At 46.4% G+C, this 21,454-nt stretch overlaps 4 protein-coding genes and 1 long non-coding RNA gene across 7 annotated transcripts in view; 3 read left to right on the forward strand and 2 right to left on the reverse strand.

The window, feature by feature from the left end:
- Positions 1-9,488, reverse strand: part of NIP7 (nucleolar pre-rRNA processing protein NIP7) — a 67,777-nt gene extending 58,289 nt beyond the window's left edge. Inside the window, exons 1-5 of one of the 2 annotated variants that reach the window (XM_081217262.1) lie at positions 9,285-9,488; positions 9,078-9,164; positions 8,838-8,976; positions 7,941-8,081; positions 6,902-7,734 (exon numbers count right to left, since the gene is read on the reverse strand). In XM_081217262.1, coding sequence (XP_081073388.1) covers positions 7,615-7,734; positions 7,941-8,081; positions 8,838-8,976; positions 9,078-9,164; positions 9,285-9,340 — 543 coding nt within the window. In that variant the 5' untranslated portion in view covers positions 9,341-9,488 and the 3' untranslated portion in view covers positions 6,902-7,614. Of the gene's footprint in view, positions 1-6,901; positions 7,735-7,940; positions 8,082-8,837; positions 8,977-9,077; positions 9,165-9,284 lie in introns of those variants that run through there. The other variant, XR_014013814.1, reaches the window with a different exon arrangement.
- TMED6 (transmembrane p24 trafficking protein 6) lies at positions 862-7,250 on the forward strand. Its single transcript, XM_081217266.1, has 4 exons — positions 862-1,102; positions 2,373-2,499; positions 3,778-3,929; positions 5,750-7,250. The coding sequence occupies exons 1-4, from the start codon at positions 890-892 to the stop codon at positions 5,981-5,983; spliced, it is 726 nt and encodes a 241-aa protein (XP_081073392.1). The 5' UTR covers positions 862-889; the 3' UTR covers positions 5,984-7,250.
- A 59-nt stretch (positions 9,489-9,547) lies between the features above and the next one.
- COG8 (component of oligomeric golgi complex 8) lies at positions 9,548-16,709 on the forward strand. 2 transcript variants are annotated; one of them, XM_081217259.1, is made up of 5 exons: positions 9,548-10,011; positions 11,270-11,477; positions 12,259-13,086; positions 14,980-15,148; positions 16,322-16,709. In XM_081217259.1, the coding sequence occupies exons 1-5, from the start codon at positions 9,617-9,619 to the stop codon at positions 16,636-16,638; spliced, it is 1,917 nt and encodes a 638-aa protein (XP_081073385.1). In that variant the 5' UTR covers positions 9,548-9,616; the 3' UTR covers positions 16,639-16,709. The 2 variants fall into 2 exon arrangements, with proteins under 2 accessions (XP_081073385.1, XP_081073384.1); XM_081217258.1 differs by having other exon boundaries at positions 9,551-10,011; positions 16,361-16,709.
- Positions 13,266-16,809, reverse strand: LOC308606421. Its single transcript, XR_014013815.1, has 4 exons — positions 16,707-16,809; positions 16,349-16,443; positions 14,950-15,143; positions 13,266-14,048 (listed from the first exon to the last, which is right to left on the reverse strand). It is a non-coding gene; the product is annotated as an uncharacterized lncRNA (long non-coding RNA).
- A 136-nt stretch (positions 16,810-16,945) lies between these two features.
- Positions 16,946-19,410, forward strand: PDF (peptide deformylase, mitochondrial). The gene is given in 3 exon segments (XM_081217267.1): positions 16,946-17,123; positions 17,126-17,591; positions 18,418-19,410. Coding segments are annotated over 3 exon segments (750 nt in total). The 5' UTR covers positions 16,946-16,997; the 3' UTR covers positions 18,576-19,410.
- The last annotated feature ends 2,044 nt before the right edge of the window (positions 19,411-21,454 follow it).

The raw sequence follows: 21,454 nt of genomic DNA on the forward strand, positions 1-21,454 counted from the left end.
TGCTGTGGCTTCTCGTTGCAGAGCACAGGCTCTAGGCATGCGGGCTTCAGTAGTTGTGGCACGAGGGCTCAGCAGTTGTGGCTCGCAGGCTCTAGAGCGCAGGCTCAGTAGTTGTGGCTCACGGGCTTAGTAGCTCCGCGGCATGTGGGATCTTCCCGGACCAGGGATCGAACCTGTGTCCCCTGCATTGGCAGGCAGATTCTTAACCACGGCGCCACCAGGGAAGTCCCTATAGTAGTCTTTAAGTGGATTTTGGATAGCTTTAGATGATTGTATCAGTCAGGTGGAAGGTAGCCGAATGAGGAGGATTATCAGTGGAGGGGTTTGACCACTGTCTCTTGCTCACTCTTCATCCATTTAAATTTTTACACACACTTCCATGCTGTGCTTTGTTCTCCTAAGCTGTAGCACTGGGCAGAAAGAGGTCTGATGAAACAGGTGTTGCCCCTCACGTCTTATAGGAGCGACAGGTATCATCTAGCAATTTGATACAAATGAGAAAAATCTCCCCAGCCACTGTGTACCGAGAAATGAGTCCGTACATTCAGGTGGTTGTAAATAAATTTGCCTAATGTTTACCCCCAAGAGGCAAGAACTGAAAAATGACAGCGCAGAGGAGGGGTGGAAATCTCTCTTCTGAAGTAATAGATTCTACCTAGCACCCGTGAAGTAGGTCTGGTAAGCCACTGAGTTTTTGAGGTGAAAGCAAAATTCTTTCCTGTGAGCCAAACGTGGGGTACCATGCCAGTTCTCTTCTGGAATATCTATGTGTGGCCCTGAGACTGGCCTATGTGTGACTTGCAGAGTTAATGATTATCCCAGCAGTTGTCTCAACTGCTTGGTTCCACTGGGCTGCTGCAAGCAGTTAGAGCAGTCTCCAGAGAGCAGCATGTTCCCCTTGCTCTTTGGGGCTGGACTGGTGGTTCTGAACCTAGTGAGCTCGGCAAGGAGCCAGAAGACAGAACCTCTTAGTGGCTCTGGGGACCAGCCCCCCTTCCGTGGTGCGGATCGATACGACTTTGCCATCATGATCCCTCCAGGAGGCACAGAATGCTTTTGGCAATTTGCCCACCAGACTGGATACTTCTATTTCAGTTATGAGGTGGGTACTTGGTCATACTGGGGACTTGTTTTTCTTGTTTGTTCATTTCCTTTTGTAAAGGGGGTCAGGTTTTAAATGAACACAAGGTTCTAGTTGTCTTTATTATGCTGTGACTCCCCACCTGTTAATGAAACAGACCTGCAGTTAAATGGAAACTCCTGATGGATGAATAATCACTAAAACATATGGTTTGGCTTCTCAAATTGGGGGCTGTGGAAGTGTGCTCAAAGTCATGGGACAAACCGGGTGCCTCTTCCTGGAGAGGTAATCATCACACTTACTCGAGTTTTAGAGATGAGAGGGGAAAGAATCCATTTTTTAAATATTAAAATAATATGGATATAGTACCAAGTTGAATGAAGAGTCACATGAACTTTGGAGACAAACCCAGAGATTTCAAAGACGCTTCAGTTTATGAGGTTGGGGGAGCAACATTTACTCTCTTGCTTTAGGGCTAATTCCAGCAAATTGGAGAATCAGTAACTCAAGGCTTCTCTATGCAGTCAGACAGACCTGTTGCTTTTAGGAAGGTAAATGTTTTCAAGTTGCCTGTTCACTGGCCAAGTACTTTAATCCATGCTGTGCCCAAAGATGGTCTGCTCAACAGTAAACTTAGAAGCTGTTCATTTCCTTTGTTCTTTATCTTAGAAACCTATTAACTTTCTAAATTTTGTTTACAGAGTAAAAGACTATGTTGATCTTATTCTACTCCAATGTAACTTACAATTTATCTTAAATTAACCTATCAGGGATTTTTCTTATCTCTGAATTTATAATAGAATAGTAGCTAGTAGTCAGGTCACTGTAGCCTGGGCTTATCAAGACGCAGCTTGGAGGCAAGTACCTATTGAATGCCTTATTTATTTCCTGTCAAGCATCAAATAAGCCCAAATCTGGTATACCACTGGGGAGGTCAAAACCAAGTGAGTTCAGCCAAGAACTCTACAGCCAGATTCATACACACCAACATGTCAGCTGCATGGTCTGAGACATGTTTTCTTACCAGGGGTGCTATTGGCATTTGGGTCATTTCTTTGTCCTGCTTACTATTTCTAACACGGCAGAATGTTCAGCATTGCTGTCCCCGCCCCCCTTCCTTACTCGCAACACCAGGACAACGTCTCAGCCCAAATTCAAAGTGGGGGTTGGGCAGTACCATCCCTGATTGAGAACCACTCTGCTGATGGTCACTGGATGTCAATCTTACCATTCAGCTAGCTTCCTGATGATGCAGCAGGAGCTTTTCTCCCTCTTTAATGTGTCTCGGCAGGTTCAGCGGACACTGGGAATGTCACATGACCGGCATGTCGCTGCCACTGCACATACCCCACAGGGTTTCCTTATAGACACCTCTAAGAACGTTCGGGGCCAGATTAACTTCTCCACCAAAGAGACAGGTCTGTTTTCGTCATCACGGTTATTATAATAATCATACGTTTCTTTGAAATTGGGAAAATAATGAGGAAATATTGAAATTAATTAAGTACCTGAGATGTAAAAGCTCTGGCTTTTTCACATATGGATGGTAAAATAGTAAGAAAAAGATTTAGCCTTCAAGACCAAAAACCAGATTTCCTGGAGACTGCCAATGACCAAGGACATTAATCAGCAGTCCACTGGCAGTTTGGAAGCAGTCTCCAGGTGACTAATTATTATAACTCCAGGGTCCAGAAGCTCGATTTTATCTTATCATCTCCAATGAACCAGATTATTGGAAAGTGATCAAAACAGGCAGACCCATTTATGATACAGAATTCCAATTAATAAATTTATTATGGGATAGTATTTCTTTCCAGTCATCAAAACACTTGAGCCAGTTACCAAAAAGCAGAACACAAGGAAATGCATGGCCATGAAAAATATCCACATTCTACAACAAAGCACTTCTCCAGTCACCAGAAAATTCCTACAGCCAGATCAAGCCTGTCCTCATCCTGGACGGCACCAGTCAGTTTGAACTGTCCTCTGTACCAGCCAGGTGCGCAAAAAAAGACTATTTCTCAACAGGGACATAAGAGAATCACTGCGTGGCACAGGATATTCAGCATTATTATGCAGCATCTTTGGCCCCTACGTGACATTCCTTCCAGTACCTTCCAGTCATTTCGACAATCAAGTACACTGCCACACCTTTCCAACCCTGCTCCTCCTCACTCCTCCCCCATCACCACACGCGGGGAGGTGACCCCAGTTGAGAACAAGCACCAGTACATACCCCAACCATCAGTCCCCCGTACAGACCACCTTGCAGGAAGTTACTCCAGTAGGATAGCTTCTTTCATTCACAAAGCATACATTTTTTCCCTACTTTCAAATTCAAGATGATATCCCAGCTCTAATGGTATGCAAGAAGCAAACACTATGCTCTTAATATGCTCTTGATCAGAAATTCCTTAAGAGATGTGGGAATTATACGTTGAAAAAGAGGAAGAAAACATTTTCTATCCAACATAGAGCTATTAATATTTGGCAAAACATTATAAATAATATTTAGTAAAGTAAGTTTCACGTAAGATCAGTATCTTCCACATCAAAAACTGGATTTTGTACTTCCTAAGTAAAAAGAAGGTGCTATAGCAGCACATTTAACACTGGAGAACAGTTATCTCCAGGGAAATCTAGAGGGTGGGAGGGTGGGAGACCAAGACTTGGTAATGATCTAGGGATTCCTACAGGTTTTTATCAGCTTTGTCTAAAAAATCAGCAAAATCACTTTGGTTCTGTGCAAGTATACCTCAATTTTGGAGTCTTCTATGAGGGGCCTGAGATGGACCACCAAGAGAAGAATGAAAGAAAACAACTGAATGATACTTTGGATGCAATTGAGGTAATTGTTTTGTGGGAGAGAAACATCCATGGAAACTGACTTTAAATTTGGAGGAAAGATTAGAATTATGGGAGTAATATCATCTGAGTGAGGGCTCATTTGGGTAGAAAACAAACAGGCAAAGGGATTTGAAGCCTTTAATTAATTTTGTGACTTGGAGCTCTTGAAATTCCTCACTTGTTTTATACCAGGAATTGGCAAATAACGGTTCACAGGCCAAATCTGGCCCACCGCCTGTTTGTTTTTTAACTTAGATACAGTTCACCACTTTAAGTGTACAGTTTAGTGGTTTACAAGGTCCTGCAACCATTACCAGCAACTAATTCCAGAATAGTTTCATCACCCCAAAAAGAAACTGCAGACCTATTATTCACTCTGTGTTCCCCATGCCCCTCAGCCCTGGGTAATCCCTCACTAATCTACTTTGTTTATATAGATTTGCCTGTTCTGTACACTTCATATAAGTGGAATCATACAATGTGGCCTTTTGTCTTTGGCTTCTTTTATTTAGCATGTTTTCAAGGTTCATCCACATTGTACCATGTATTAGTACTTCATTCCTTTTTCTGGATGAATAGTATTCTATTGTATGTTTAAAACACCACATTTTGTTTATCTACTTATCAGCTGGTAGACATCTATCTGGGTTATTTCCAGTTTTTGGCTATCATGAACAATGCTGCTGTGAGCATTTGCCTACGAATTTTTGTGTGAACGTGCTTTCATCTCTGTACACATATAAGCGGTATACTCTGCTGACACATATGGTAACTTTTTACCTTCAGTGAGGAACTGCTATATTCCACAGTGGCTAAACCATTTTACACTCCCACCAGCAGTGTATGAGTGTTGCAATTTCTCCATATCCCTGCCAACATGTTATATAGTCTTTTTTGCTATAGCAATCCTAGTGGGTATAAGTGGTATCTTGTGGTTTTTGAGTGGTGTCTCCCTAATGACACTGAGCATCTTTGCATGTTTTTTTGGAGAAATGTCTATTCACATCCTTTGCCGATTTTAAAATCTGGTTATTTGTCTTTTTATGGTTGAGTTCTAAGAGTTCTTTATATATTCTGGATACAAGTCTCTTATCAGATATGTGATTTGTAAATATTTTCTCCCATTCTCTGGGATCTCTCTTGACTTTCTTGATAGTCTCCTTGATGCACAAAAGCTCACTGCCTGTTTTTGTAAGTGAAGATTGACTAGAACACGGCCATGCTCATTTGACAATTACAGTTGGCCCTCTGTATCTGCAGATGCAGAACCTGCAGATGCGGAGGGCCGACTATGGGACTTCAGCATCCTCTGCAGGTCCTGGAACCCATCTCCCCACTGATAATGAGGGACAGCTAACTGGACATATTGTCTATGGCTGCTTTTGTGCTACAGTGGCAGAGCTTAGTAGTTGCAAGAGACTGTATGGCCTGCAAAGCCTAGAATATTTACTGTCTGGCCCTTCCATAAAAATTTGCAGGCCCTTATCTTTTACCATATACAAAGAACAGAAGACATCACCCAGAAGGGCAATGATGTGCTGAGTACATGTCTAAATCTAGAGATACTCTGGAGGAACTTTCTAGTTTCAGCACTGAAGCTTTTCATTATAAAAATTATTTTTTTAAAACTGAAGTCCAGGCCATTTTTTCATAGACAACAAAACTAGCATTTATCAACAACTCCAATAGCCAAGTTATTACATATTATAAAATCATGTTACTCAACTTCCAGATAAACTAGGTTAGTGCTGGTGGGTACCCAGGTGAGGCTAGATGAGGTTAGGGAGGAACCCTTTCTGTATTTCATTTTCTGTCCTGCAGAAGAGTACACGAAAGCTGCAGAACAATATCTTTCACATGTGGCGATACTACAACTTTGCTCGCATGAGAAAAATGGCTGACTTTTTCCTACTCCAGTCAAACTATAACTATGTGAATTGGTGGTCGACAGCCCAGAGCCTTGTTATTATTCTTTCTGGGATTCTGCAGCTGTATTTCTTGAAGCGTCTCTTCAACATCCCAACAACTACAGACACAAAGAAGCCAAGATGCTAAGCTCAAACAACTACGGTGCCCTGGCTCTTTTCTTCTGGGGCACAAGCTCTCTCAAATCTTTGTAAAGTTATTGGGAAAAAATCAATTTTTCTTGTTAGAAAGTTGTAGCCTATTGCTGTCATCTACACAGGCAAAATAGCAATAAATAAAAGTATGTAAAGTTTTGATGTTGACTATTTCTAAAGTACACACTAAATGCTACCATCAAAATACTGTCCATTGTCCTGCAACCCCTTGACCTTCACTATGTCTATTTAGAAATTAAGAGAGAGCCTTAGAAGGGAGAAAAGTTGAAAAAAATGGGACAAAAACATATAAAACTGGGTTTTATATGTTGCATACAAAAACAGGAGTTGGTAGAGTGCTTTTTTGTAATTGAAAAATGATTTATTTTTAGAGATGTCACCTTTGGAATTTAAATTAAGCAGTATATGCACTAAAGAAATTGCTTTACAATACAGGTACTTAAAAATTTTTTTGTCTGTGATGTTTTTCACTAAAAAATATTTTAATAATTCTAAAAATAATTTTGGAAGGCATGGGAGAAGTATGGAGGAACTAAATTATTATTTCAGGGTCTCTGATTAGTGCTTTTTGTCCAGGCCAGTCAGGTAATTACAGATTTGTAAGAATATATGTATAAATGAATCACTTTGCTGTACACCTGAAACTACCCAATATTGTACGTCAACTATACTACAATAAAAAATTTTTTTAATTAAAAAAAAAAACCCGAAAGATTTATAAGAGAAATTGTTTTAGAAATCAAGGTGATAAAAATAACATTCAGCCTGGGATCACACCATTCAAGAAAAAGAGCGAGAAAACCGTTTGTAAAAGCCAAAATAATATAATCAAATTATGTTCATAAGATCCTACTCTTAGTAACAGAAATACTCAGTATAAACATTACAGAAATAATTCTTACCATTTATTCAACACTCTCATTTGCCAGGCACTGTGCTAGGTGCTTTACGATGATGATTTCCACTTCTAAAAACTATTCTTAGGAAGACGGCTAGGCTGCTTTTTGAAACAGGAGGAAATGAAACTTATTAAAGTTTAATGACTCATCTAAGGCCATAGAGCTGGTAGATGTGAGAACTGGTGTTTGAATCCAAGTTTTTTTCCCCCACTACACAGCACCTACCGTAAAGAAAATCGGCAGAATAAACTGCTCTTACTGTTTTATCCAAATTTCATTTGTAAAATCCCACACATGACCTACTATTCTGATGGCAATATCTATCTTTCATAGTATTAATAAGAAAATTCATTACGTTCTTATCATGTGTTTGGAAAACAGTGTTATCACAGATAACAATAATACGCTATTCTTGTCCTCAGTTCCAACAATTTAGAACCTGTTACTCAAAACAAGAAGCCCTCTGATTCAAATACAAAACACAGCATTCTAGTTAGTCATAATCACAAAGATCCGAAACCCCGTTTTTGAGCCATTTCTGCATAAGAATCCAGCCTGCATTTGTCCATAATAGAATATTAAACTAAGAAGTCCCTGAAGAGGTCACAGTGTTGACAAAATTCAACATGATGGTGGAGCCTACACAGACACAGGAAACAAAGCTAGGCCCTTCCACACAGCCACAAGTCCTCGCGATGACTTCGTTTTAAGTCAATGTCTCTTCATGCCGCACATATTCCCCAATGTCTGCTTGATGAAATACCACAATCGCCATGGGGTCTACTTTCCTGCAGTCTTGTGTAGACTTTGCTGCCACCCCAAAACCCTGGGATTCAAAAGAAGAGACACTGATTCACTCAAGTCATTCAATAAGTACGTACTAAGGTCTGGAAACAACAAAGACGAAAAGATACAGTTCTTTGAAGAATTCAAAAGGTGCTGAGAATTTAGTCTCTCAAGCGCAGACTGAAAATACATCCATCTTGAATAAAAAGATACTTGATTTTTTTAACAGCAACCATCTCTACTCACCAAAGGGATGTCTGCCATGGAGTACACCACGACTCCCTGGTACTGAGAAGTGTTTTCAGTGATTCGACCAAGTCCAGATTTCAGCACGTGGTTCCCATACAGGAAGGACTGCTCTGCTCCAGGTTTTATCCACACTTTATACTGTAATAAAGAGAATTAAATCCAAGAGACATAAAAATGCTAAATAGACCCCTGCAGATAGGCTAACTGCTAGATCTATGGTTAATTTCTTTCTTTTTTTCCCTTATGAACTAAGTTTTTTTGGTTCTTTTATTTTCTTTTCAGTTGAAGCATAGTAATCTACAATACTATGTTAGTTGCAGGTGCAAAACACAGTGATCTGATATTTCTATACATTACAAAAGGATCACAATGATACAAAGTTATTTTACCTGTGTCGTGTCATCTGTCTCCATACAAGATTATTAAGATATTACTGACCATATGCCCCGTGCTATATATTTCACCTGTGAGGTTCATCTGTCTTGTAACATGAATTTTAAAAAAAAGAGAGAAAGAGTCATGCTTCCCTTAATATGTTCACCCTGTGAAGAGACCTGCCAGGAGGTTCTTACCTCGACTCTACAACCAACTTCTCCCATGGGCAGTTTAACAGCCCTTTTTCTGTACCCCACTACACTCCTCTTCACAGCCACCTATTTGCTTTTCGGTCTTGAGCTGGGTCTGCATAGGCTTTTCAGTTTCTGCTGGAGGTAACTACCACTACGCGGCCACACAGGGCTCCTACACCTGAGCACACATCTCCAGGTGCTGGCACTGACCCTAAGCACTGTCAGGGACTCCGTCGCAGAAAAGGTGCCCAATTCTGCCTTCTGATGTGGCCCTCAGCCTAGACTTCCTCCATCCCTAGTGGCGGACTGACACCACCCCACAAACCTTGGCATACGGTGCTAGGTAATCCAGAGCCGTGATGTGCAACCGAAACTTGTGGGTCTTCGTGAATTTTCCGAAGCACGTCCCCAGCGACACCAGCTTGTCACCGGAGATGTTGGCGGCCAACTTCAAAATCTTCTCACTGAAGGGATAAAGAAAAAGGCAGTGTCAGATGAGGGAGGCTGGAAGGACCCAGGCCCCCACCCGGCTCCATGCTGCCTACCCGGCCCCGCGCCGCCTCACCTCACGTAGTACACCCGGTCGTTGTGCAGCCTGAAACAGTAGGTGCCGTCGGGCCTGTCGACCAGCAGCTGCAGATTCTCCCCGATGCTGAGAGCAAAAGGAGGACTGGAGGCCGCGCCCGGACTCGTCCCGGCACCGCGCCCCCCGCTCCACCCACTCCCCTCCCCGCCACCCACACACTCCCTCTCCTGCCCCGCGCACTCTTACTATTTTGCTATCTTCTCAAACATTACTCGCGTCTCCTCTTCAGTCAGAGGCCGCATTTTCCCGCTGGGTTGGAACGCCGGATCCTCGTGCCTCAGTTACCGGAAACGGAAGATCAGCCGCCAGCCGCTCCTTGGCAACCTCAAAGCCTGCCTCTCTAGCTGCTTTCCAGTCGTTCCCCACGCTAGCGCCCCGTAACCCGGACGACTGTCGGGGAAAGAAAGCGGGCCTGATGAGAAACCATAGAGACCGGAAGTACGCCCCCGGCTGCTTTGGGTTCTACGGAGTCAGCGCCCTCGCTGAGCGGGAGGGGAAGTGACGCTGCTGCTGAGAAGATGGCGGCTACGGCGACTCACCCACTCTCTACTACGGCCTCGGCCACGGCGACGGCCACCGCGGCTGCTCTCGGGGAGGTGGAGGATGAAGGGCTCCTGGCGTCTCTGTTCCGGGACCGCTTCCCGGAGGCCCAGTGGCGGGAGCGGCCCGACGTGGGCCGCTACTTCAGGGAGTTGAGCGGCTCGGGGCTGGAGCGGCTGCGGCGCGAGCCCGACCGCCTGGCCGAGGAGCGAGCGCAGCTGCTGCAGCAGACGCGCGACTTGGCCTTCGCCAACTACAAGACCTTCATCCGCGGCGCCGAGTGCACCGAGCGCATCCACCGCCTCTTTGGCGACGTGGAGGAGTCGCTTGGCCGCCTGCTCGACCGCTTGCCCAGCTTCCAACAGAGCTGCAGGTGCGGCGGGTCCGGTGCTTAAGGGGCTTTTAATACCTGTAATCGCTATCATTTACGATAGAAATAGCTAACACTTAGATAGCGCTTACTCTATGCCAGGTTCTCCTCTGAGCATTTCATTAATCCATTTAAACTGCACAGCAGCCTTCGAGGTAGGTATTGTTTTTTGCATTTTGTGTATGAGGAAGTTGAGACACAGAGGTTAGTGACCGTCCCAGGGCACAGCTAGTAAGTTTCGAAGTCAGAATTGGAACCCAGCAGCACGTCCTCTCGCATAGGGCTGTTGTGAGCACTAAATAAAGAGGATCTATGCAAAGCATTTATCATTGGGTCTGACATAATTAACACTCCACAATTGTCAGCTTAATGTATGTGCATCTTTATATACACCTATACACACAACAAACACACAACACACATGTACACACAACAGCTTGGACCAGAGGTCATCTGCTCTAAACCGTTCATTGATAGGAGGCTGACAAGGAAATCCTCCCATTTGGGGACAGTAAAAATCATCATCCAAAAAAAAAAAAAATCTTCCTTTTTGACCCATATTCTCCCTCCCTCGACCCTCAATCCATTATCCCTAATTCTGCCTTCCAGTCTTTCGTGATAAAAGTTTAAGTTTTCTTTTGAGCCTTTGCAGATTTGAGAATAGCTTTCATACTCTTCCAATCCCCTAGAATAGATGGAGGGCTTCACAAGCAGGTGTCTGCAGTTACCGAGAAGAAATGGAGACTGTAGCAGGAACTGAAGTTGGACCATAGCATAGGAGAAGATAAGAGGCTGAGGGAACTTGGGGGTAAGGCTGTAGTTCTAGGCTAGTTAGGGCATTATGAAAATTATAAGAATAGCTGTTATTAAAGGTACATTTACTCCGTATCAGGTCCTATGTTAAGTGCTTTATACACATCATCTCATTTAATCCTCACATCCTTATGAGGTGGGTCCTGTTACTATTTTACCAATGAAGAAACAGTTCAGAGAGCCTAAGTAGCTTGCCACAGCTTGTTAAGTGGCAGATTTGGGTTCAAATCTTTTTATCACTTATTAGTTGTGTGATCTTGGACAGGTTACTTAAAATCTCTGGGATTAAAATTTCCTCAAGGGTAAAAGTACTCATCTACTGGGGTTGGTGTGAAGATTAAATCAGATAAATCAGCCCAGTGCTCAGTTCATAGTAAGTGCTTGGTATTTGTAGCTAAGGTTTGGATGCAGAGCAGTGAACTACCAATGTACTCCTGATTGTTACTAGGAAATTTGTGAAAGAGGCTGAGGAGATCAGCTCCAATCGCCGAATGAACACCCTGACTCTAAACCGGCACACAGAAATCCTGGAAATCCTGGAGATCCCTCAGCTCATGGACACCTGTGTCCGCAACAGCTATTATGAAGAGGCCCTGGAGCTTGCAGCCTACGTACGCCGACTGGAAAGGAAATACTCCTCCATCCCTGTCATCCAGGTAGCCAACTTGCCCAGAGAGGACTCAAACTGATGTTCTTGTTATCAGTAATTCTGTGGTCATCACTGACCCTTTAGGCAGAAACCTTAGGGAAACTCCTTGCATTTTTCACATCAGTTTCTGCAAGGCAGGCAGGCTTGATCATAAAACATACATTCATTATTCAGTCAGCTGATAAATATTAATCATGTGCCAGGCATTGATCTAGGTGCTGGGGATACAATGTGAACAAAGACAAGGCCTTGGCTCTCATAAGCTGCTAGTTGGCAAATAAATAAATAATATCCTTTCAGATAGTTAAGTATCTTAACAAAATAAACCAGGGAATGGGGCAGGAGGCTAAGGTGGGTTACTCTAGGGAGAGTGGTCAGGAAAGGCTCTTCTGGTGAGATAACATTTAAGCTGAGACCCAGATGACGAGAAGGAGCCAACCACATGAAGATGTGGGGGGAGAGCAAACCAGAAAGTGGAACAAACAAGTATAGCAGGCTAAGGAGGGAAGAAGTTGGAGTGTTTGAAGTATAAAGATAGCCATTCTGGCTGGATTGCAGTGAGCAAGGGGAGAGCATTAGGAAGCGGGTGAGGGCAGGAGAACCAGGCAGGGCCTGTAGGCCACAGTGAACCAAATCTTTGCTGGTGAACCTGTATGAATCAGTTTTAGGAAATCTACTTCGTATGTCAGGACAGCAGTGGGAATGTTGGTCAGCAGTATTCAGGGTTAGTGGAATGGGTTCCAGGGAGTGTCTTTCCCAGCGTGGTGACTCACCCCCTGTGTCGTCAGGGCATTGTGAACGAAGTGCGCCAGTCCATGCAGCTGATGCTGAGCCAGCTGATCCAACAACTGAGGACCAACATCCAGCTCCCTGCCTGCCTCCGTGTCATTGGCTTCTTACGGCAAATGGACGTCTTCACCGAGGCTGAGTTGAGGGTCAAGTTTCTTCAGGCCCGAGATGCTTGGCTCCGTTCTATCCTGACTGCCATCCCCAGTGATGATCCCTATTTCCACATCACGAAAACCATTGAGGCCTGCCGTGTCCATCTGTTCGATATTATCACACAGTACCGTGCCATCTTTTCAGACGAGGACCCGTTGCTGCCCCCTGCCATGGGTGAGCACACCGTGAATGAGAGTGCCATCTTCCACGGCTGGGTGCTGCAGAAAGTCTCACAATTCCTGCAGGTGCTGGAGACCGACCTTAACCGAGGGATAGGCAGCCGTCTGGACTCTCTGCTGGGCCAGTGCATGTACTTTGGACTGTCTTTCAGCCGAGTAGGGGCTGATTTCCGGGGTCAGTTAGCTCCTGTTTTCCAGCGAGTGGCTATCGGCACTTTCCAGAAAGCAATTCAGGAAACGGTCGAGAAGTTCCAGGATGAAATGAACTCCTACACCCTCATCTCAGCTCCAGCCATCCTGAGCAGCAGTAACCTGCCTGCTGCTGTTCCAGTCACTCAGCCGGGGACCCTGCAGCCGCCCATGGTGCTCTTAGACTTCCCACCCCTTGCCTGCTTCCTCAACAATATTCTGGTCGCCTTCAATGATCTGCGCCTCTGCTGCCCCATGGCCCTGGCGCAGGATGTAACTGCGGCCCTGGAGGATGCCCTTGCCGAGGTGAGCACATACTGTTGGCTCTCTTCTGGGGCCTCCTTCAGTAACAGGTGGCCAGACTCTTGCAATAAACCAGTCTGTGTGACAGTGGTGCCTGCTGACTTTGGTTTGCTTTGGTTTTAGAGGTTTTTCTGGTTGAAAAGCTCTGGTTAGTCCCCTTTCATGAAGTGTCTCACCTGTAGTAATGGTTCAGTAATATATTGATTTTCTATTGCTGCATAACAAACTCACACAAACATAGCAGCTTAAAACAACACACATTTATCATGTCTCAGTTTCTGTTGGTCAGGAGTCCAGGCACAGCCCAAATGGGTTGGTCCTCTGCTCACAAGTTTGCAGTCAAGGTGTTGGCCAGGCTGTGGTCTCATCTGGAGCTCAGGGTCCCCTCCTTTCAAGCTCACTCACAGTGGCAGATTTCTGTTCCTTACAGTTGTAGGACTGAGGCCCTCAACTCCTAGAGACCAGCCCACTCCATAGGCAGTTCAGTGTGGCTTTTTGACTCTTCAGGGCCAATGGGAGAGCATCTCTCCTTGCTAAGTCTCCTTTAGGGGAGTCCTCAACCCTCTTTTAAGAGGCTCATCTAATTAGGGTAGGCCCACCCAGGATAACCTCCCTTTTCATTAATTCAATCAGCCAGTTAGGGACTTTAATTAAAACTGCCAAATCCTTCACCTTTGCCATATTCTGTGGGTTAGAAACAAGTCACAGATTCTGCCTGCACTCAAGGGGAGGAGATTACACAAAGGAGTGGATACCAGGGGGTGGGGATTACAAGAGCCATATTAGAATTCTGCCTAATACAAGTAATACTACCAATATTGCTAATATCTGAGTATGGTGCACATTTTTTACACATTAAATCTTTAGATACTGGGTGTTTCTTATAATTGACGACATCTTACAGTCGCTGTCAACCAGGTGGCAGTTGTGATGTGGTTGTATAAAATCTTTCTGTTGATGTCCTCCTGTAAGAAAGAGCAAGGAAGCATGAGCAATGAAGCTTTTTAGGGTCAGTGAAATTCAGGTAATAGTAATTAGCTAATATTCATGTAGAGCTTACTTCATGCCACATAATTTATCATACTTTACACATATTAAAACTTAATTCTCACAACCCTATGCGGTTAGGTCCTGTTGCTGGCCCTACTTTATAGATGAGGGAACTCAGGCACAGAGGGCGTGGGGTGCCTAAGTAATCACTTAGAGGCCACAGAACCAGTGAGTGGCACAGCTGGAGTTTGAGCCCAGAACGTCTGGCACCAGAGTCTACGTTCGTTATTTATTTATTTATTTGTTTGTTTGGCCGTGCCTCTTGGCTTGTGACCAGAGATTGAACCTGGGCCCTCGGCAGTAAAAGCACAGAGCTTTAACCACTGGACTGCCAGGGAATTCCCCAGAGTTTATGTTCTTAGCCCAGTCACTGTGACACCTGCCTGTAATGTCAGCTAGGCTGTTATTTGTATGTGGAACTTCTTTTCCAGCTCTATTTTTTCCTCCTTACAATTTTCTAGTGGTTCTAGCATTGTGGAACTTCAGAGGCCTTACTCAGTAGAAACCTTTTATAGTGTTGCTTCATCTTCCTGGATCCACCATAGTTCTGGTCCATCTCCCATGGGAGCCAAAAGCAATGTATTCTGTGTATAATTTCATGATGCTCCTCCACTGGAACTGGAAACTACACTAGTAATAAAACTAGTTAGATAAGAAATACATCAGTGAAGTGACAGAATTGTGAAGATTGACCACAATTGTGAATTTAAACAAGATAATAATATCATGTACTGTTTGGAACAACTTTCTTCAGGAAAACTTGAGGGGTGCACATTTGTACCTAGTTTTATACACTGCTGATGGTGATAGACTAACCCAGTGATTGATGGTGCCCTTGTCTCTTAGGTAACAAAAGTAATCTTGGCCTTCCATCGTGCTGAAGAGGCTGCCTTCAGCAGTGGGGAGCAAGAGCTCTTCGTCCAGTTCTGCACTGTCTTCCTGGAAGACCTCGTTCCTTATTTAAATCGCTGTCTCCAAGTCCTTTTTCCTCCAGCTCAGATGGCACAGACCTTAGGTAAGAGAAGGGAAAAGATTTTTTAAACTATTTTATTGACATAATTCACATACTAAATAATTCACCTATTTGTAAAATTCATGGTTTTTATTAAGTGTACACAGGTGTGCAGCCATTACTACCATCTAGTTTTAGAAAGATCCCCGGTGTTCATTTGTGGTCATTCCCCAATCTTTCCCTTAGCCCCTGGCAGCCACGAATCTTTCTGTTGCAGTAGATTTGCCCTTTCTGGGCATTTCTTTTTTTTTTTTTTTTTTTTTTTTTTTTCTTTTTGCGGTATGCGGGCCTCTCACTGTCGTGGCCTCTCCCGTTGCGGAGCACAGGCTCCGGACGCACAGGCCCAGTGGCCATGGCTCACGGGCCCAGCCGCTCCGCGGCATATGGGATCCTCCCAGACCGGGGCACGAACCCGTATCCCCTGCATCCGCAGGCGGACTCTCAACCACTGCGCCACCAGGGAGGCCCTGGGCATTTCTTTTTACGCGGGCCTCTCACTGTTGTGGCCTCTCCCGTTGCGGAGCACAGGCTCCGGACACACAGGCTCAGTGGCCATGGCTCACGGGCCCAGCCGCTCCGCGGCATGTGGGATCTTGCCGGACCGGGGCACGAACCCATGTCCCCTGCATCGGCAGGCGGACTCTCAACCACTGCGCCACCAGGGAAGCTCCTCTGGACATTTCTTATCAACAGAATCATACATTATGTTTATATCTGGTTAAGTGGAAGAAACCAGTCACAAAAGAACCGCATAATGTATGATTCCACTGACATTAAATGTTTACAGATGGTGTTTTAAAAATATTTTTTAGAATTTGCCTTCCCTTCCCTATGCCCCTCTCTCTGTGCCTGTGAAGGGGGTGTGGGGGGCACAATTTCCCAAAGGGTAGTGGGCCAGTGATCCCACCAGCAGAGTGGCTGCTCTCTGCTCCCCCAGCTTTTCCTTGGGCCTGTCCAGGGAAGCCAGTGCCTGCTGAGGCTCTCCTGGTGCTTGCTTTCTCCATCCATCCTGCACTGTGCTGTTCCCATTACCTTCAAAGTCTGGCTTTACCGCATAGGTGCCTGTCCCATATCACAAAGGTGATTTTTACTGTATTGAAATACGGTAACTGTGTTCGTTACTTCCAATAAGTGTTTTTTTTTTTACCCGTGACACATAAATAATTAAATTTATTAAACACTTTTTCCACTTCTATTCTTTACCATTTGGGCCAGGCATTCCACCCACTCAGCTCTCCAAGTACGGAAACCTGGGGCATGTGAACGTCAGCGTCGTCCAGGAGCCTCTGGCCTTTATCCTGCCGAAGAGGGAGATGGCCTTCTGTCTGGACGACAAGGCGCTAGTCCCCGAGCTCACAGCTCCAGAGCCAGAACCCCCCGCCGAGGGGCCAGTCCTCGAACCTGTCACCCCGGCTTTCCCTGACGGGGGGCAACAGGAGGTGGGATCCGTGGGACCGCCGCAGGCCGCCGACGAGCCGAGTGCTGGCACTTGACAAGCGCCCCATGCGCCCGGGCCGGTGCGGCGGGTACCAGGGCCCCGGCGCCCGAGGGGCTTACTTACCGCAGCGCCTGGTGGGAACGGGAGTTGCCGCGCGTGGGAGAAGCTGCGAAGGCATAATCAAAAGGAGAACCTCATGGATATTCTTGTAAATGCTTGATTAAACTATCAGAAATGGAATTAAATAATAAAGCTGATGGACGCCACCCAGAGGCTGGCTGCGAAGTGTGAGCGGCGCCGGCGTTCCCGGAAGGCCCGCGGGAACTGCACTTCCCGGCGTCCCTGGGGGCGGGAGCTTCGGCTACGGGGGCCGGCGAGGGACGCGCGGGGGTGGGTGGCTCTGCTTCACGCGGCATGGGTCAGCTGGGGGCTGGGCTGCTGCTGCGGTGGCTGTGGGCGCGTGGCTGCGTGGGGCCGGCCTTGCAGTGGGGAGAGCGGGTAGCGGGCGGCGGCGCCCAGGCCTGCAGTTCCACGACCTCCCCCCCACGGATGGCCTCGAGGGCCCGGCGCGCCGGCGCTCCTACTGGCGCTACGTGCGACGTCTGGTGCAGGGAGCGCTGGAGCTGCCGTACCCGCGCGTGTGCCAGGTCGGTGACCCGGCGCTGCGGGCCGTGGCGGCCCCGGTAGAGCCGGCACAGCTGGCGGGACCCGAGCTGCAGCGGCTGGTGCAGGTGATGCGTCGGCGCCGCTGCGTCGGCTTGAGTGCGCCGCAGCTCGGAGTGCCGCTGCAGGGGTTGGCGGTCGAGGTCCCCGAGGCGCTCTTCCGCGCAGGCGCGCCGCGCGTGCGCGTGCGCGAGGCCCGTCAGATACAAACCTTCCCCCTGCGCGTGTTCGTGAACCCCAGCCCGCGTGTGCTGGACAGCCGCCTGGTCACCTTCCTCGAAGGCTGCGAGAGCATCAGCGGCTTCCTGGCCTGCGTGCCCGGCTTCCAGGCGGTGCAGATCTCAGGTGCGGGGCGGTGGGGTCCCTGGGGCGGATGGGTAAATGCGTGCTCCACTTTAACCTGCGGAGGCGGCGGCCTCGGATCCCACGAAACGGTTTCCGCAAAGTTCAAGTTAAAGCGTAGACATGTTGATGGCTCATCAGCGGAGCCTACCTACCCACGAGCAGACCCTGGAGTGGACAAAATTCAGGACTGAGGGAATGGGACGGGGCAGGAGGCACCTGTGAGAGCAGAGCCAGCTCAAGTGGGGCACAGGGTTGGGGGGTTGGGGGGTTGGGGGTTTGGGAGGGTGGCCCTGTTAGCTCACACCACATCCTCTGCCCTGTCACTCACCTTCTGTTTCTCTGTCTCACACACACACACACTCTTACAACCTTGTTTTCTGTCTCACACACACACACACACACACACACACACACTCTTCTGCGCCAATTAGATCTGTCATGTGGAATGGGAGAAGTAGAACCCAGCTTTGCCTAGCCCAAAGTGATAAGCCATTACCTGTCATACCACAGGATGTTTTGCAGAGTGTGATTCTTTGCTGGGGTTGGGATGATTGTTCCTCTTGAGCAAGTCACTTGGGAAGATCATTTCTCATTTCAGCCCCATAGCGAACCCAGCAACCTACTCATCAGAGTTGGGAACCAGGCTGAATACTTGGTAAGAGGCAGAGTTCAGACTTCTTTTCTAGGAAGCATAGGGGCTGCTGTCTGCATTCCCTTCTGATATTGCCTCTTGTAAATAGGAACAGCCAGGGGCAAGGAGAGGCTAAGTAGGTTGAGAATGATGCAGTTCAGCATGTCCGCACCCAGGCTGTCCCTTCCTTTGCAGGGATGGACCCCGGAAGAGAGCAGGTGGTGTGGCAGGCCAGTGGGTGGGCAGCCCGCATCATCCAGCATGAGATGGACCACTTGCAGGGCTGCCTGTTCATTGACAAAATGGACAGCAAGACATTTACAAACATCCACTGGATGGAGGTGAATGACTAAAGCTTTCCTGCTGCATCTGAGGACCCTGAAAACCAAGACACAAACATTTCGGCTTTAAGCTGGGCATGTCTTACCTGGCATCGACTTGGTATTGGTTCTGCTCCGACAGAAAACAATGGCCTGTCAAAGCGTGCCTTCCTGAGTTGGAGGAAGATGTTAACGTTTGCCCTGAAATAAGCTATGGACAATGTATTGCCTTCAACTTGAGAAGAAAAATAACTCCCCTGAAGGAGTGGACATTTCCTGGCAGTTTTGTATGGAGATAAAGACGGGGCAGGGACAAGTAAATAGCCACTCTCAGTAGACATGATTTTAGAAGAGCTGTATCATCTGTTCCCAAAGCCAAGATTAGATAATAATGTAGTCCCAAAACACCTGAAAGCTGTATTTAAAAATGCGGATTAAGGCTGTGGTTGATCGTCTTCACCAAGTTCTTATGTTTACAAAGGGCTCAAGTGTGTTACCTGCATAGTCTCCATTTGTTTTGGATACCAGTTTGCCTGTGGAAGTAAAACACAGGACAGAATGTCCCTAGTTCAATGACAACATTAACGTAACTGAGTATTCATACATTTTTAACAGGTTCAGATACAGTTTAGGTCTCCAGCTTTTGCTTTCCACCTTTAACAGACCTGGGGAAGACTTTTCTGCTGAGATCTCTTAGGCAGCTGGTACTTGGCTCATTCTTTGGATGGAGGCCATGGAGCAGGGCTGGGGGAGGGGTGATATAGGTTTCCCCCACGATCTGAAAGAAGAGTGTTCTGATGAAACCTTTCCTAAGCTGAAATAGCATAAATTGAGGAAGTAGTTACCTTAGGACACATCCTGCTAACAGATGCACAAAATAAATGGAGATAAAGCACAGATTGTCACAGATACAGTTCAAAGCTATGGTGGCTTGATGCTGAGTGCAGCTCCCAGGGAAGGAGCTTGGCGGTGCCACTCTGGCAGCTCTGAGTGCGTGCTGCTTCTATAATGGCTCACTGCAAAACAAAAGCTGAATGCTGTTTCAGCTTTCACCTTTTTCGTAGAAGTGAAAATCCTCTTCAAATTTCTTTCCATTAGTGAAAACAGGTACTAATATAGGTCTTTCATAAAAGCAAAGCAGTGTAAAGTGAAGTTTCGAAAAGTGGGGGATGCCTGTAGTTGAGAAGGAGCAAAGAGCCTCTTCCTGTCACAATTAGGGCAGAAACAGAAAGCAGAACTTGTGCTTCCTCGTCAGCACACTTATTCTGAAAAAAATAAATTGGCATCATGGTGACCAGTGTTTTAGCTTTAAGATTCTGTCACAGCTTTGTCAAGAGGTTAAGGAACTCATTTGATACTTGTCTTACCCTCATTTTTATGTTGAGTTTTGCCATGCAGGTACTCTTACCAAAGTCCTCAAAATCCAAGTACCCATAGAGTAAGAAGTCCAGTAAGTTGTTTAGAGGAAATGTGTTTTTTTTTTTTTTTTGCAGTACGCAGGCCTCTCACTGTTGTGGCCTCTCCCACTATGGAGCACAGGCTCCGGACGCGCAGGCCCAGTGGCCATGGCTCACGGACCTAGCCACTCCGCGGCATGTGGGATCTTCCCGGACCGGGGCACGAACCCGTGTCCCCTGCATCAGCAGGCAGTCTCTCAACCACTGCGCCACCAGGGAAGCCCCGAGGAAATGTGTTTTAAACAGTAGTTAATTAAATGACCCCAGGAAAGACCCATTTTCCCCCATGGCTTTCTCTGAACAGCCAAGCCTGGGGGCCTGTGAGGCCAAGCAAAAGAGAACTGGCTGTCTGTGCATCACACTTCAGAGAGAAGCAGGGCCCAGCACTGCCCTGAGGCGAGGACAGAGACTCGGCCATCTGGGAATCTGTAGTGAGCTCTCACGTATACTGAAACCATGTATCCTTAGGAAAATTAGAATTCAGTGAGCCTCCTTTCACAGTGTTCAGAAGCTCCTGCAGGATGGCATCAAAACATTCTGAAGATTTCTTACAGGCTCTGCAGTTAACAGTCCTTAGTAATGCCTTTGTAATGCAGATCAGTAGTATTTGCCTGAAGCTTCCTGAATCAAGGCCTAAAAGTAAATCATGGCCCAGGGTGGACTGTGGAGAAAGCCTGAGACTACGCTGCTGACAATATATGAAATTTACTGTTGTAACCAAATCCACATACAAGGAAGGATTTGATCAACTAGTCCAAGACACTACAACCCAAAGACAACAAATTCTTGCATTTACAAGAAAGAAAATCTCTCCCACCTTGGCCAGATATATCAGCTGCAAAACCATACAGATCAGCACCTTGAGCTAATAAAAGTTTTAGAAGTCAACTTCCACAGCGAAAATCAATGTAGGCAGAAGGTTTAGAACAGAATTCCCAGGTAGGGAGGAAGTGAATTTCAGAGCAAGCGCTTAGGGAAGGAAATTCCTCTGTACATATTAGCCACATTTGAGCATAGCCACCGTGCCAGCCTCAGTAGTGAACAGAACATTCACTTGCCCTGTTACTGGTGGTAGAGAGAGAAATGGAAAGGCAGGGCAGATGTGAAAGCTGTGACTAGAGCTGTGAGGATGAACCACAGCAGTCCTACAGTTTCTGCTAACCCCTGTGACTTGCCAAGGTGTTCAAGCAGTAGAAATAAGGAAGCAGGTTAAGAAAAAAAAAAAAAAGGCAAGAGCCTTCTGATTTAAGTAAAGGTAACCAGATACAACTAAATAAAATGAAGCAGTACAAGGAGGGGGTGATTATAGACCAGCAATTGGTGGCTGAAGGCACATAACTAATCAAGAATATAATAGGGGAGCTCCTGAGTCAACGACAAAGATCCCAGCCACAGTGACATCTGGAGGTCAGGCCTGCTGATCCAGCAGCACAGGAGAGGAACACTGGGCCTAAG

This window comes from Mesoplodon bidens (assembly GCF_964165515.1).
Source record: "Mesoplodon bidens genome assembly, chromosome: 18".
NCBI lineage: Eukaryota > Metazoa > Chordata > Mammalia > Artiodactyla > Ziphiidae > Mesoplodon > Mesoplodon bidens.

What these genes read in the sequence shown, in the direction of transcription:
- COG8 (XM_081217259.1), top strand. Translation starts at nt 9,617, where the DNA reads ATGGCGGCTACGGCGACTCACCCACTCTCTACTACGGCCTCGGCCACG. An exon ending in CCTCCATCCCTGTCATCCAG is followed by an intron (nt 11,478 to 12,258) that starts GTAGCCAACTTG and finishes CTGTGTCGTCAG; the next exon opens with GGCATTGTGAACGAAGTGCG. An exon ending in TGGAGGATGCCCTTGCCGAG is followed by an intron (nt 13,087 to 14,979) that starts GTGAGCACATAC and finishes CTTGTCTCTTAG; the next exon opens with GTAACAAAAGTAATCTTGGC.
- TMED6 (XM_081217266.1), top strand. Translation starts at nt 890, where the DNA reads ATGTTCCCCTTGCTCTTTGGGGCTGGACTGGTGGTTCTGAACCTAGTG. An exon ending in ACTTCTATTTCAGTTATGAG is followed by an intron (nt 1,103 to 2,372) that starts GTGGGTACTTGG and finishes GTGTCTCGGCAG; the next exon opens with GTTCAGCGGACACTGGGAAT. An exon ending in ATACTTTGGATGCAATTGAG is followed by an intron (nt 3,930 to 5,749) that starts GTAATTGTTTTG and finishes TCTGTCCTGCAG; the next exon opens with AAGAGTACACGAAAGCTGCA.